Here is a 16,129-nt window from a genome sequence, read left to right on the forward strand (position 1 = left end):
TTGCATCTGGCCCCAACATGATTCTTGTTTTTTTTAGACGGAGTCTTGCTCTTCTTGCTCTATCACCCAGGCTGGAGTGCAGTGGCGTGATCTTGGCTCACTGCAAGCTCCACCTTCCAGGTTTACGCCATTCTCCTGCCTCAGCCTCCCGAGTAGCTGGGACTACAGGTGCCCACCACCATGCCCGGGTAATTTTTTGTACCTTTAGTAGAGACGGGGTTTCACCGTGTTAGCCAGGATGGTCTCGACCTCCTGACCTCGTGATTCACTCGCCTCAGCCTCCCAAAGTTCTGGGATTACAGGCATGAGCCACTGCACCCGGCTGACATGATTCTTAAGCACATGAAATGCAGGGTTATCTCCTTTGTCCTCTCTCAGCAGTTCAGTACAGGAGTCAGCAAACTGTTTCCAGGGGACAGGTAGCAAATGTCAGTGCTTTTGTGGGCCACACTGTTCCTGTCACAGCTGGTCATGGTGGTGTCACATTGAAGCAGATGCAGACAGTATGTAGACAGTGGGCATGGGTGTGCACCAATAAAGCTTTATTTATAAACAGGTGTCATGTCCAATTTGTGTTACTAATAACCATGGGTTACTGAGATGAAATAAGGAAAAGAATCTAGTGAGAAAGTACATGTAGTCACCCTTGGGTATAGGAAGAGATTGGCTCCGGGACCCCGTCCCCGTACCAAAATCCAAGCATGCTGCAATCCTGCAGTGAGCCCTGCAGAACCTGTGTAATATGAAACGTTGGCCCTCTGTGTTCCGGGGTTTTGCATCTTGCAAACATTGTATTTTCAACCTGTTTGGTTGGAAAAAAAATCTGCTTGTAAGTGGACCTATGTGATTAAAATCCATGTTCAAAAGTCAGCTGTATATATATTTAAAGCTGAGAGACTTAAAAATTATCTGTAAATCCATGCCTCCTTCATCCTCCCACAAAATATCTATTCAAAATACGAAGATGATTACGATGGTGAGTCTAGGATTCCCAGGGCTGCCAAGGGATTTCTGTGGTTTGAGCACAGCCGTGCTGGCCCATCAGCCTGTTCCAGTGTGGACAGAGCCAAGTGTCTGCATGCTGGCTGTGTGCTCAGAGCCTGACCCCCACGAACATACTGCAGATGCCTGGGGTGAGCATTTCCCAGTGTCCATGGCCCCAGGCACCTCCTCACTCCAGAGCAGATCTCCCAGGCCCCGTGGCATCTGTGGGTGGTGCTGTCACAGGACCCACCCGCTTTGGATGGCTCTCACTCCTTCACGTTCCTCCAGCTGTTGCTTCTGCGTTTTGTAGAACCAAATTGTGTGTGTGTGTATTGTGTGTAAGAAAAGGGGGTCTCACTGTGTTTCCCAGGTTGGGCTTGAACTCCTGGGATCAAGCTGTCCCTCCCTCCCACTCAAGCCTCCACAGTAGTTCGGTCTTCAGGTGTGAGCTGCTGTGCCCAGCTTTAAACAGAATGGCTTTTCCCCAGCCCTTTAGGAGAGTTTCTTTCATGTGAAAGCAGCAGCGTTTAGATCTGTTTTTTCTTCAAATCCTGGAACTTAAAAAAAGTCATAGAGTCTGATTATATAAAACCAATGGAACCTAGAACTGCTTTGTTCAGAATGGGGTTGGGAGCCCCCAGGCACCTTCCTTGCTGCCGCTCTTGTTTGGAAACCACTGCTCCAGAGCCCCCGGACATTTGCTCGCCCCTCTCACCCTCTTGTCCTTTAATAGAGAGCTGGACAGTAGCTCCAGGGACTGCCTTTCCCCTCAGTCACTGGACTGCAGCACGAGGAGGATGGTGTTGGGGTGTTGGGCTGCAGAGTCACAGGGGTGGACCTGGTGCAGAGCTTGTGTCCTAGGAAGAGTGGCCTGGCCTGGCGCCTGTGCTGGGGAGGGAGGCCGGGCTCTGCCTGCTCCGCGCCGCGTCCTTCTGCTGCACATGCTGTTCACGTTGGTGTTTTGCGAAGTGAGAGGACTTCTCAAGGGTAGTCACTCCATGTTCAAAGCCAAGGGGACTGGGAGGAGGAGTCGCTGCAGAGCCCTGCTCCTGACGGTTTGTGACTTTCCTGCCTCCAAGGTGGGGTGGTCAAGTTTGCTCCGTGTTTTATTGTGAGGGGAACAGATGAACAGATGATCTGGGACGTGTTTCTGATTCTCTGTGAATTGATCGCGAGTGAAGGATGCCTGTCACTGTGCTGATGGCCGGCGGGCAGGGTGCCTTTTGTGATGGGGTTTGCTGGTGATTTTGGTGATCAAGTTTTGTAAACTGTTTCCTACCTTTGAAAAACATTTGAATGGTATTTCTTTTCCTTTCTTGTCCCCTTTTGACTTTTTTTTTTTTTTAGCTTGCTTGCCTTTTGTTTTAGCAGCTGCAGTATCTCGGAAGAAAAAACGAAGAATGGGAACCTATAGCCTGGTTCCTAAGAAAAAGACCAAAGTATTAAAACAGAGGACAGTGATTGAGATGTTTAAGAGCATAACTCATTCCACTGTGGGTTCTAAGGTAAGAGACACATTTGAGTGAGTGCCACGTGTGTGTGGAAATGCGTTTCTGTGTTTGGGGCCTGGTTATCAGTCATTAGGTGACCTCAGTCCCCGGGAAGGGCCAATGCCATGAAGCTCCTCTGCCATAGGGGCAGAGTGTTCGTGTCCAAGATTGTTGTGGGGGACTCCACCCTGTCCTCCCTGCCCTCCTCACCATAGCCCGCTGGTCTGCCGGGCTCTTCTCCAGGTGGCAGGGGCACCTCTCATGCGTCCCCACCTCCCCACAGGCCCTTGCACCTCCCAGTCACCCAAGACCCCTCAGTGAAAGCGAGTTTGTTCATGATGCGCACTGCCCCTGCCTTGGGGTGTACACCTGCCCGTGTTCTAGGGGGAGAAGGACCTGGGCGCCAGCAGCCTGCACGTGAATGGGGAGAGCTTGGAGATGGACTCAGACGAGGACGACTCAGAGGAGCTCGAGGAGGACGACGGCCACGGCGCGGAGCAGGCGGCCGCGTTCCCCACGGAGGACAGCAGGACTTCCAAGGAGAGCATGTCGGAGGCTGACCGCGCCCAGAAGGTAGGTGTTGCTGTCTCGGGAGACAGCATGAGGGAGGATTATCACAAAGTTGACCGTGGTTCTGAGAATTAGTGGTCTGGTCACTTCTAGACCCTAATAAAATCCCCTATTTGCAATTGGCTTAGGTTTTTGTATTTTATTTTTCTTGATTTATTAGATTATTTTCATTCAAGAAGTGTTTGTGTATATCATTCATTAAAGTAAACCTCTTTTTTTTTTTTTTCCTGTGTTTTCTTTCTTTCTTTTTTTTGAGATAGGGTCTCGCTTTCACCCAGGCTGCAGTGCAGTGGCATGATCGTAGCTCACTGCGCTCAACCTGCTGGGCTCAAGTGATCCTCCCAACCCAGCCTCCCGAGCAGCCAGGATGACAGGCTCACGCCACCATGCCTGGCTAATTTTTAAATTTTTTTGTGGAGAGAGGGACTCGATTTGCTGCCCAGGCTGGTCTTGAACTCCTTTGCTCAAGTGATCCTCGCGCCTCAGTCTCCCAGTGTTGGGAATACAGCCATGAGTCACAGCGCCCGGCCTCTTGAACTTGTTCTGGGCTCTAGGTTGACAGGAATGATAATGCTGACGGTTTGAAGCGCTGATTGGCGGCTTGCTGTGTGCTCGTTTGTGGTTGACTCTGCGTGGCCTGCCACCTGGCACTGTGGACGCCACACATGGGCCTGGCGTGCCCTCTTCACAGACAGCCTAAACCCCTGTCCACCCAAGGACAAGCACCAGCACGGGCCGAGCCCCCAACCTCGTCGCAGCCGTGCTCTTGCCCCTGGCCCGGCATGGGCACCTGGGCCATTGTCTCAGGGAAGCCGAGGAAGGTCTTAGACATAGTTTCGGAGTTAAATTCATGCTTTCTCAGTTCTGAGGGGGTCAGTTAGGAGTGACGCATTTCATAAGAGTGAACAGGGGAAAATTGAGAGTCAAGCTGACGTACGTATCAGTGGTTTTATTGTTCAGGTGTGTCCAGCCATCTTCATTTAGACGCAATCTTGTATCTAATTAGTTATTGTAAAACTAATAGTAGGAATAGCAGTCCAGGTGAATTCATCCAAATACTGACTTATTTGAACATGCATAATTTTAGTGGTTAGCTTTATCCACTTTCAGTCAGCTTCGTGTGCTGTGAGTGTACCCTTGAATGTGTACAAAGCATTTTCTGTCATTTGTCAGAGTTTTGGGGATGTGCTTTCTTCCTTTTGCTTCAGTTTCAAAGTCTGTTGTACATTTGTAGCAGGTTTTAGGGCAAATCTTTAAATGTTGCTCCCAGCTCTTAGCTTGATTATTTAAAAATTAGTGGGAAATGTTACCATTAGATATTTAAAGAGGACTTAAACATTTTTTATTTTAAGATAATTATTAGTTTTTTCTCATTTTATATGAGGAAGCATAAGGAAGAAAATAAACAGCATCATCACTCCATGGTCCTGGTGGCTCTGGCACTCTTTGAAACAGTCACTACAGTAACTTCCTTAGACGTGCCCAGCACAGCCTCACCCTTCCCAGAGGACGGGCAGCCCTGGCTGCACCGGGGGGAGCAGCGGCGACTCCCATTAAGCTCCTGCCCCAGCAGCTGCCGCGGGCTCTGCACACACGTGTCTGTCGCTCCAGTGCGCTGTCTGTTCAGCTGTGTTACGCTCTTTTCTGTCATGTTACAAGCGGTGCTTCAGGGGCGTTCAGTGTCGCAGTTTTGCTGAGTGTGCTCCTGGCTGGTAAGTGCTGTCTGCATTTACAGTGTAGCACTTTGCTGTCACCAGGCCAGCTCTGAGTGTACCCTCCCGCCTGCGGAGACCTGAGCGGGCTGGTTTCCTCACCCTCCCCAGCAGGGCTGCCTGCTTGGAGTCCAGCAGCTCTTCACTGCTGAGTCAGGCCTGGGGCTGAGCAGCCACCGTGTTTGTTCCTCTGTACGCCGCTTGCTCAGTAGCCCCTGCTCATTCTTCTCCTGGATTGTGCATCTTTTGAATGTAGTCTGATGATCTTTTTGTCAAGGAAGAGTTGATCTGTTGGCTCCAGTATGAGCTGAGGCTTTTTCCCCAGGTGGATTTTGGGTTTTTCGTTTTATTTTTTGTTTTTTGGGGACAGGGTCTGACTCTGTTGCCCAGGTTGGAGTGCAGTGGTGTGATCACAGCACAGTGCACCTTGAACTCCTGGGCTGAGGGGATCCTCCTGCCTCAGCTTCCTGAGTAGCTGGGGCTACAGGCACCTGCCACCTTGTCCAGCTGATGTTTTTTTATTTTTTGTAGAGACAGGATCCCACTGTGTTGCCCAGGCTGGTTGAACTCCTGGGCCTAAGTGAACCTTCCACCTCAGCTTGCAAAAGTGTTGGGATTACAGGCGTGAGCCACCACACCCAGCTGATTTTATCTTTTGACCTTGTCTGTAGTGTCAGAACTCCCAGGTACTAGCCAGTTTCTTTATGATTTCTGGGTTCTGGGTTCTAATTATGATAAACCTTTCTCATTGTTGATTTTGAATAAATTGATGTTTGCTATCTTTAAATACTTTTGTTTCATTCTTGTATATAAATAGTTGATTCATATAGAATTAAAATATCAGGTAGAACTGCTCAGAATGGGTGAAGTTTATGACATATTAATTATATCTCAATAAATCTTTTAAAAGAAAATGTGAGGTAAGGGTCCCAGGGCTTCCCTCAAAATGCTTAGGTTTCAGCTTCACTTACTGACCGACATTTCTTCCCTTCTCATTTACAACACCATGTTTATCATGTACCACATGGCATATTAATTTGAGTCTATTTCTAGATTCTCTCTTTCTATTGAGGTTCTCATCTTCTAGAGGAACTGGACACTGAATAACTAGGTATTTGTCATAAAGTAAAACATTAAATGACTATCAAGGCAAGAAAAGAATCAAGAAACAAAAGCAAAGCCAAGAAGAAAATGTAAAACAGTGTAAAACAGAACAAGATGGCAAGAGCAGCCTTAACTAGATGGGCACTGGCAATCGACGTGATCGTTTTGTTACATAAGTAGCTCCAGAGAACAGAGAAGGACAGGAAAAGTACGCTAGCCCATTCTGAGGTAAAATACAGGCTCAACTCACCTCAATCCTAAATACAGAAGTCCCAAATAAATTTTTTTTTTTTGAGACGGAGTCAGGCGCTATCACCCAGGTTGGAGTGCAATGGTGCAATCTTGGCTCACTGCAACCTCTGGCTCCCAGGTTCAAGCAATTCTCCTGCCTCAGCCTTCCGAGTAGCTGGGATTACAGGTGTGAGCCACCACACCCAGGCTAATTTTTGTATTTTTAGTAGAGACGGGGTTTCACCATGTTGGCCAGGCTGGTCTTGAACTCCTGACCTCAAGTGATCTACCTGCCTCGGCCTCCCAAAGTGCTGGGATTACAGGCGTGAACCACCACACCCGGCCTCCTAAATAAAATACTGATCAAATGCAATGATGTATTAAAATAATGATCGTAGGGAAATGGGGCTTGCCCCATGATGAGAGTGACTCATTATAGAAACAGATGATTTAAAGACCAGGATTTACCAGGCTAACAGAGTAAATGAAAAAACTGCAGACTGTATATGTGTTTAAAAGGCGTTTTATAAAGTTCAGGCAGCTTTCTGTTTTCTGAATTTGGGGGACTACATTCTAATTGCATGTGCGACAGTGGCACAGTTCAGTAATGATGGAAGAATGATGCACCTGTGTGGCCCCACCCAGATCAAAGCTTTGAATTGTGGCAGCACTGCGGAGGCCCACTGACCTCCCATCCCCAAAAGTAACCCCTCTCCTGAGTGCTTGCCTTGCAGGATTGTCGTGTTTGACTTCGTTCCTTATATAATATGCATTCTTTCTTTTTTTTCTTTGAGTGTGGCTTATTTTACTTCACATTGTGTTTGTGGGATTTATTTACATTATTAGTTAATTTTCATTGTTATGGAATAGTAGTTTTCAAAGTGGTCTGGGTGGGGGCATTCTGAGACCTGTTCAGAGAGTCTGCAGATCAAAACTGTTGTCATACTAATGCTAGGTGTTGGGTGCCTTTTTCACTCTCATTCATGGAATTACATGTGATGGCAGCTTTGCTGCGGTGGCTGACACTGTCCTTGCAGTTTGAACATGTCTCATCTTAAATTTCTACTGCAGTACATGTTAATAGATACTTGTATTAACAAACGCTCTTTATGGTTCTTGGTGCTATTTCAGAGTGTGCAGGGCCTGAGGCCAGGGGGTTGACCATACTGGTTCCTCTGTATGGCTGCTCTGTGTCTGTGTCCGTCCCACTGTGGATGGCCCGTGGGTGGTTCCAGTGGGGCCGTTCCAGAGGAGGTTGCCACCATCACCCTCATACAGGTGTTGCCCCAGGTACCCACTGGGAATGGAACCGCCATGCCTTGTGCTGGCCTCCATGGACCCTGCCGTGCGGCTCCCCATGGTGGCCGCTGAGGTTGCCGCCTTCCCCACCACCTCGGAGTGTCCCCTCTGCTGTGCCGGCCACATTCGGTGCTGCCACTCCAGCGAGCAGATAGTGGCATTACGTTTTCACTTTAAATTGCATTTTCATGATTTACAAGACGGTTGAATACTTTTTCACATACTCATTTTGCCATTTGGGTGCCTTTTGTGAAGTGCCTGTTCACATCCCAACCATTTACTGGGCCATTTGTCCTTTTCGAAACGTGTTTTGTAGGGGTTCTTTGGCCTGGAAACAAGCCCTTGTTGTGTAGTCGACATGGTACCTCCTTCTGCGTGTGACCTACCTTTTGACTGAAACAGCTGGTGCCCTGGTGTAGCCATTCTGCTTGGAAGCCGCTTGCAGGGACCTGTTGCCTGACAGCTGGGTGCGGCAGCCACTCTGGGTGCTGGTGAAGGGAGAGCTGGACCCTCTCCCCTCTTAGCTTGAACCCATAAGTGAGCCTCATGTCCAGAGTTGTGTCCTGCTGGGTTGGGGACAGGCAGCTTTTGGTCTGGCCTGCTGCCCCCCCAGGACAGATGCGGGAAGCAGCCTGGCCTGCACCTGGCTTGCTCTCTTCCTGTTTCACTTGGGTGTCAGCCTTCTCATTTCACCTGCATCAGAGTCCAAGTTCTCTGTTTACTTTCTTTATTTTTTTTGAGAAGGGGTCTTGCTCTGTTGTGCAGGCTGGAGTGAGTGCAGTGGCAAATCATAGTTTATTGTAGTCTTCACCTCCTGGGCTCAAATAATCCTCCCACCTCAGCCTCCAAGGTTGCTGGGACCACAGGCGTGCGCTACCATGCCCAGCTAATATTTTTTTAAATTAATTTTTGTGTTGAGACGAGGTCCTCTCAGTCGACAGCCTCTCGCTGTGTTGCCCAGGTTAATCTTGAACTTCTGGGCTCACGTGATAACCTGCCGTGGCTTCCCAAAGTGCCGGATTCTCCGTGCGAGCCATGGCGTCCAGCCGCTTTTAAATTCTGATGTCAGCTGTTACCCTTCCCTTGCTCATCTCCTTGGGTTTTCAGCTTCCGCCTGATTCCTTACAGCTGTCGTGTACACAGCCATCAAGCAGCCTCTTATAAAGAAGCTCTTGTTCCTTCCTTAAAAGTCGCTTTGCCAGAGTTTTGGAAGGAAGTGGAGTTAACTGTTGTTAGTCCACTTTTAATTGGTGGTTTCGTTGCCCTGTCTTATTTTTAAAATAAGAAAACTATCCAACGAAATGAAAACTCCTGTGAAAGCTGAGTGAAGGCGTCGGAATGCTTATAAAAGGGTTCGAACATTTCAATGGTCAGTCATGAAACCAGGGAGGAGGGGCTGCTGCTTTCACCTGTGACACGAATACAGCAGCATTGACCGTTCCTGCTGATTCTGTAAGATAAGAACCAGAAAGAAACATTAATATTGTAAAAGACAGGAGAGAAGAGTTTGCTGGGAATATACTCATCCATCTGAAACATCCAGCAAAATCAGCGCAAAAACTATTACAGCTACTAAGCTGATCTTACATGTGATCAAGACATAAAAACCAGTTATTTTCTTATATAGCTACAGTAACCAATTAGAAAATGTGGTGTCAGCATTATCAGTAAAATCAGTAATTGTCTAGGGATATTTTAAAAGATTTTCTATGTAGAAAATTTCAAGCTCCGCAAACACACGGAGGACGGTGAGGAGCCTCCGGCATTCGGCCTCGTTCTCCACACGTGGGCTGTCTTGGAGTGGGTATTTCAGTAGGATCTTTAAAAGATAAGGACTCTTTGAAAGACAAACCACAATATCAGACCTAAAAAGTTAGTTATAATTTCTTAATATCACCAGAGTACCCAGAAATAAACTTAACAGAAAAACCGAGCGCTCCTTGTTAATGTGGAGGAAAACTAGGAAACTGATGAAAGAGGTTAAAAATTAAGTTCCTGGAGAGACTCGTCGTTTGTTTGTCTGAGTGAGAAGATCCACTGTTTTATTTTCTCCATGTTTGCCTCTAAATTCAGAACAGCTCCCATCGAGACCCTAGCCGGACTTTTGTGTAAACTGCTGGTTCTGAAGTGAGGGTGGAGGCGGAGACCCTCTAGAGTAGTGGGGGGACTGTGCACGGTGGGGGACACCCGAGCACAGGACGTGGCTGCCGGAGGGAACGCTTACTGAGGAGCGCTGAGGCAGTTAGTGAGGGGGACGGGGAGCCTGTGATATGTGTATAAAGGTCAATGGTAAGACTGGGGTTTTAAGTCAGTGGACAAGGGGTCATGAACTTTTTAATAACTATGATTGGGCCGTTGACTAATATTTGGGAGCAGGCAGCCCTCACTTGTGTCAGGGTGGGTAACAAATGTGGGCTCCGTTCTGGAGTCAGACCGTGGTGCCGGCTGCACGGCTCAGAACGTAGTAAAAACCACTGAACCGCACACTTTGCAGGGTCAGCCTTAGAGTAGGTGAAATATATCTTACTGTGGCTATTATTTTAAAAAACAAATTCCAGAAGACTTAAAGTGTCAACACAAGATACTGAACTATTGGTAAAAACATTGGGAACTGTTTTTTCCAATCTCAAATGAGGAAGTTCTTCTAGTGTAAGACACAAACCCAGAAGCCATGAAGGAAAAGATGGGCACCTTTGACTTGTTCAGATAAAATTCAAAAGTGTTACGGAATACGAGATATCAGAAACGGAGCTTTAAAAACTTGATAGGAAAAACAGGGGTCTCGCTGTGTTGCCCGGGCTGATCTTGAACTTCTGGCCTCAAGCAATCCACTCACCTCAGCCTCCCAGAGTGTTGGGATTACAAGCATGAGCCGTGGAGCCCGTAGAACACACCCTTGATGTGAAGTCGCATGGGTGCCTGTCCACTGGGAAATGCAGAGAATAGCGGAATAGCACAGCCAGAGCAGCCCGCGCCGCCTCAGGGAGCGCCCGGCACAGGGCGGACGGACACTCACGGTTGTTTCCGTGTCTTTTGCACTGAACATCTATTTGTGTATTGCCTGTGCTTATAGAAAAGATAAATACCACAGAAAAAATAGGGTGTGTCTGTTCTGGTGTGGAAAGAATTCCAGAACACATTTTTAATTAGAAGAAAACAATATTCACAGAACTGTCGAGTGTCCTTCCATCTGAGCAGACTAGAAATGCACTGTCGTCTGTGGGCCCGCGTCTGCCTGGACATTCACTGGAAGGAGGTGTGGGCAGCTTAGCTGTGGTGGCTCTGAGGATGGGACTGGGATCATGGGTGTGTGGGGGTAGGTCTCACACTGTGTCTTGTGGCCTCTGAACATCGTTTTATGATTGTTCTGTGTGTTTTGTGACCTGTTTATTGAATTCTCCCATTCATAAGATAAATGGAGCACTTGAGCCCTCACTAATACAGCACCCAGCGGGTGAGCCTTGCCTGCGTCCGCACCAGGGCAGCCACTCTCTGGTCCCGATGTGGAGACAGGACCGGGGAGCAGAGTGGAAGCTCAGAGTGTGCCTCTGGGCCTGCCTGGACCAGCACTTGGTCACCCCACACACCAGCCAGGGCTGGAGCAGGCTGGCGGTGCCCCCACCCTGCGAGCGTCTCCGGTGTGTACGGCCAGGGCACGTTTCGAGGTTTGTTTTGGATCCGTCATCTGCCACTAAAGGATGTAATTGGTTTCTGTTTTCTGTTTGGGTTCCCGCTTCGACTGTGTGGCTGATCAGATGGACGGGGAGTCTGAGGAGGAGCAGGAGTCCGTGGACACCGGGGAGGAGGAGGAAGGCGGTGACGAGTCTGACCTGGTAATCCCCAGCGCCTCCTTCTGCGTCTGTGCTGAAGTAGAGGAGATGCAAAGACACCAGCGTCCTTCAGTCCTTTACCCAACCCTTGTTGCCTGAGCACTCACACGTGTGCTTGGAGCTGGTCATGACGATGGCCACAGATGGGTCCTGTCCCTGGCAAAGCCTCATGAGAAAGACACCGTGCAGAGCTGCAGCACAGGACTGGGCCTGGCACGGGGCTGCGCCGGCTGCGTGTGGGGTCGGGGGGAGCTGAGGGGCCTTTGGAGGCTCTCAGAGGGAGAGGGTGTGGTGGGAGTCAGCAGCAAGGACAGCTGTTGGGGAATCCGCTGCACTGGCTGATGTGCGAGAAGGAAGGGCTGGATTTGAGGTGTTTCCAGGTAGAATGGACAGAACTTTCTGGTGGTGAGGACAGGAGGGAAGGAGGGGTTCTGCTCCGTCCCTACTGAAGCCTGTTATTCGTGGAGGGGGGTTCAGGTCGGAGTTGTGCACCCTGGTCTGCGGGAATTGGGGGTTGGAAATGGAGAAGAGCAGCAAGTCCCCAGGATGGAGCCTCAGGGAGCCCCCAGCCTGTGAGGGCTCCACAGGGGAGGAGAAGTTGGCTCCTGCGTCTGAGGAGGGGCTCTCTGTGCCATGGGGAGAAAACTCAGCAAGTTTGGGTCACATGAATGGGGAAATGCTCTGAAACAGGAGAAGGTGGCCCACGGTGTGGGCTCATCACACCAGCGAGTGGGAGGAGGACACGGGGGCCGTGGTGTGTGGTGATGAAGGGGTCTGTCTTTGGGTGGCAGAGGGGCAACTAGATTTCTAGCAGCAGCAACTTTGGGTGTGGCGCTTGCACAACTTCTTCCCAAAAGTTTTGCTGTGCGGGGAGCACCGGGGAGCTGGGGCTGTGCGTGCTGTAGACAGGGCTCCCAGTCCGTCCTCACGTGGGACCCGACTCAGGACAGAAGGCTGCCCAGCAACAGGCCTTGTGCAGGGGCACGTTCAGTTGGTCGGCGAGGCCCGTGTGCTGCCGCTATGCCTCCCTTAAATGTCCCTCTGCCCACTGTGGCCTTCACGTGGCCTCCTGTGGAGGGGCGGGGGCGCCTGCTGTGCACCTGTGTGGCCTGTGCCACAGATGCCCTTGCTGCATCCGGATTTTAGAAGCAGATGCTTAAAACACATCTTGAAATATTACAAGTTAATTACAGCCTCTGTCCTTGTTCTCTGTGTAGGTGATTGATGTGGGTATAGATTCTGAAGCGAACTGAGCCTTGATTGTTCTTTTCCTGTGAGTGAGATGAATGGACCCTGATGAGCGGCCATGGCTCCTTTTCCTGAGCTTATTTATTTAGTTCCTGAGTAGAACCTTCCAATTTACTTATTCTTTTCTTTTGTGCCAAACTCAAATAAGACATAAATTTCACTTTTTATTTTTGTTTTTGTTTTGCCTCTAAAGGGACTGAGCTTAGAGAGATAGTTAGGAAAAAGCACAGAGTGCCTTTCAGCGTGTGACCCAGGAAAATGTCTACAAGTTAAGTTCACTATTTAATTGAAGATCAAGACATAGCCAGTGTTCTGTTTTGCAAGAAAACACTTGTAGTGCTCTTGCCTTCCATAGCTGCCTATGCTCAGTGGTTTATATGCCTGCCCCTTTGGTTCTCCAGAGTTCGGAATCCAGCCTCAAGAAGAAATTTCTCAAGAGGAAAGGAAAGACCGACAGTCCCTGGATCAAGCCAGCCAGGAAAAGGAGGCGGAGAAGTAGAAAGAAGCCCAGCGGTGCCCTCGGTAAATGCCGTAGGGGTGTGGGCCATCTCGGGGACTGCCTGGGAGGGGGATGAGGCCAGGAGGCCCACCTGGGGTTGGGGTGCATAGGATTTCATTAGAAGAGAAGGCTTCACTGTTTTTTAAAAAAATGTTCGCAATGACTTTGTTAGAGAAGCTCAAGTGAAACTCTAAAGTTTCAAGAGAAACTTTAAAACTCAAGAGAAACTCTAAAGTAGTTTCCTTCTGGCCAGTGTAGTGGATGTTGACTTCACTGGTTTTTTTTTTTTTTTTTTTTTTTTTTTTTTTTTTTTTTTGAGATGGAGTCTCGCTCTGTCGCCCAGGCTGGAGTGCAATGGCCTGATTTCGGCTCACTGCAAGCTCCGCCTCCCATGTTCACACCATTCTCCTGCCTCAGCCTCCCAAGTAGCTGGGACTACAGGTTCCTGCCACCATGCCTGGCTAACTTTTTGTATTTTTGGTAGAGATGGGGTTTCACTGTGTTAGCCAGGATGGTCTCGATCTCCTGACCTCATGATCCGCCTGCCTCGGCCTCCCAAAGTGCTGGAATTACAGGCGTGAGCCACCACGCCCGACCCACTGTTGTTTTTAAATTTTTTTTTTTTTTTTTTTTGAGACAGGATCTGGTTTTGTTACCCAGGCTGGAGTGCAGTGGCTCAATCTCAGCCCACTGTAGCTTCCATCTTCTGGGCTCAGGCGATCCTCTTACCTCATCTCCCGAGGAAGCCGGGACTATAGGCGTGTGCCTTCATGCCTAGCTTATTTTTTTGTGTTTTTTTGGTAGAGATGGGGTTTTGCTATGTTGGCCAGGCTGGTCTCGAACTCCTGAGCTCAAGTGATCTGCCCGTTTTGGCCTCCCGAAGTGCTGGGATTACAGGCGTGAGCCACTGCGCCCGACCCCGACTTCACTGTTGAATGTTGAACGGAGGTGAATCCTTTGCTGCCTGCGTGAGTGACTGGAGCCTGTGGCCTGCACGGTTAGCTCCCACGCTGTGTGCAGGAAGCGGCCCCTCGGTGAGGCACCTGCGCCTCCGTCAGTCTCCTGTTCCAGAGGGACTTTGTGAATCACAGCGTGAATGTGGGAAGGAAATCCCCTCAAACCCAGAGGGATGCAGGAGGCTTGGGGTGCCAAGGGCTGTTTTTGTTTCCAGCTTAACCGAGGTACACCTGGCATACAATAAAATGCACAGAAGTAAATTACACAGTTTGACAAGTTTTAACGCGTTTATGACCTTGAATCCGTCACCACAGTTAGACGATCAGTGCCATGAGCGCCTCTGTCACCCCGGATCCCTCCTGCCCCTTGATAACCTGGCCCCTTCCCTGCCCCCAGGCAGCCCCTGGTCTGCTCTGCTTCTGCTTATTGGTTAGTGTTTTGTAGAATTTTATGTAGATGGTCTGTGCAGTTGTTTTTCATCTGGCTTATCTGAGTATAATTGTTTTGAGTTGCCGGGCTGTCGAATGGCCAGGAGTTTGTTCCTGTCCATTGCTGAGAAGTGTCCTATTGTGTGGCTGCCCCACAGTCTATCTGTCCATTCATCTGTCCATGGGCTTTGGGCTCTTTCCAGCCTTGAGCTGCTAGAAATTGAGCAGCCGTGAACATTTGTGTGCAAGTCTTTTTTGAACAGGTGCTTTCCTAGATCTTGGTTAGATACCTGGGAGTGGAATGGCTGAGTAGAGTGGCATGTGTTCAGCTCTTCAGGAAGCTGCCAGGCTGTTTTCCAAGCACTAGTCCTGTTTTCGGTCCCCACAACACACAAGCATTCCAGTTCCCCTCTGTCTGCACCAGCACTTGTTAGGGTTAGTCTTTTTAATTTCAGTGGATCTATAGGTGTGCATTGGTGTTTTACTGTAGTTTCAATGCTGTTACCTAATGAGTAATGAGATTGTACATTTTAGCCTTCATTTATTTTTTTCGAAACGTGTCTGTTCACATCTTTTGCTCACTTTTAAAATCTGGTGGTTTTTCTTCTCATTGGGTTAAAAAAGCTTTTTAAATATTCTGGATACAAGTCTTCTATCAGGCGGATGCTTTGCGTGTATTTGTACCTAGTCCATGGCCTGCCTTTTTGTTTTCTTAATGCTATATTTAGAAGAGCAAAACTTGTTAAGATTTTCTTGAAGTCCAAGTTATGAGTTATTTTACGTTGTGATTCATACTTTTGTGCTCTAAGAAATCTTTGACAGACCCAGGTCACAGAGGTTTTGTCCCATGTTTTCTTCTTGGCATCTAACAAGTTCATTTTGCACTAATGTTTGAGTGAGCTGTGGTGCAGGCCCCTTCTTGGCAGTGGATGTGCGGTTGCCATAGGCACTGCTGCTCGAGTTGACTTTTCTCCCGCTGTTGACATTCAGTGTGTGGGCTGTTCCTGGACATTCCAGTCTGTTTCATTTATTTATTTGTTTATCCTTATACCAGTGTCACCGAGTGGCAGCACTTTGTTGTTCTTCACAGTAATTTTGGCTAATCTGGATTCCCCAGCGTAGAATAGGTCTGTTAACTGGATGTTGGGGAGGCAGTCGTCCCCTGAAACGGAGAGGGTTGTGGGAGGCCTGGGGCGTGAGGCAGTCACCATGGAGGCTCCTGGCGTTTGAGGGTGGAGGACGAGTGAGCCCCCCGGGAGCTGCATGTGGTCCTTCAGTTACGTTTCTCTTCACCTCAGTTTATTGATTCAGATCATAACACCAGATGTGGCTTTTACTGTTGGCCAACAAAAGCATTTCAGAGCCAAGGCTGAAAGTTGTTTTTGGGTTAGAGATTTCATCTTTGTCATCTTGGCTGTAATGTGCAAAGTGTGTGCTTTTAAATATTCACAGAGGAATTTGAATTTTATTTCTTTATGAATTTTTTAAAAATCTTCTTTTCGTTTAAAAGTATACAAAGTGTCCTCCTGTTCTTCAAGTTGATGATGGTGATTTCTCAAAGGTGGTTGACTTTTCCTGTCTGTCTAAGATCTAGGTGGAGCATGTGGCTTGAATGAAAAGACTGGTTACCGGCCAGGCGCGGTGGCTCACGCCTGTATTCCCAGCACTTTGGGAGGCCGAGACGGGCGGATCACAAGGTCAGGAGATTGAGATCATCCTGGCTAACATGGTGAAGCCCCGTCTCTACTAAAAATTACAAAAAACTAGCCGGGCGAGG

General features: G+C 48.7%; 2 protein-coding genes across 8 annotated transcripts in view; one reads left to right on the forward strand and one right to left on the reverse strand.

Moving 5' to 3' along the window:
* DPH7 (diphthamide biosynthesis 7) overlaps positions 1 to 16,129 on the reverse strand; it is an 807,287-nt gene that overhangs the window by 197,011 nt on the left and 594,147 nt on the right. The gene's annotated exons all lie outside the window — the stretch shown is intronic.
* Positions 1 to 16,129, forward strand: part of EHMT1 (euchromatic histone lysine methyltransferase 1) — a 230,524-nt gene that overhangs the window by 133,442 nt on the left and 80,953 nt on the right. For 4 of the 7 annotated variants that reach the window (XM_050759722.1, XM_050759728.1, XM_050759729.1 and 1 more), the window contains 4 exons: positions 2,332 to 2,489; positions 2,859 to 3,047; positions 11,146 to 11,223; positions 12,870 to 12,990. In XM_050759722.1, the coding sequence (XP_050615679.1) occupies positions 2,332 to 2,489; positions 2,859 to 3,047; positions 11,146 to 11,223; positions 12,870 to 12,990 (546 nt within the window). The remainder of the gene's footprint in view (positions 1 to 2,331; positions 2,490 to 2,858; positions 3,048 to 11,145; positions 11,224 to 12,869; positions 12,991 to 16,129) is intronic. The other 3 variants (XM_050759723.1, XM_050759725.1, XM_050759726.1) reach the window with 3 other exon arrangements.

The sequence above is a fragment of the Macaca thibetana genome, chromosome 15, assembly GCF_024542745.1.
Source record: "Macaca thibetana thibetana isolate TM-01 chromosome 15, ASM2454274v1, whole genome shotgun sequence".
Taxonomy (NCBI): domain Eukaryota; kingdom Metazoa; phylum Chordata; class Mammalia; order Primates; family Cercopithecidae; genus Macaca; species Macaca thibetana.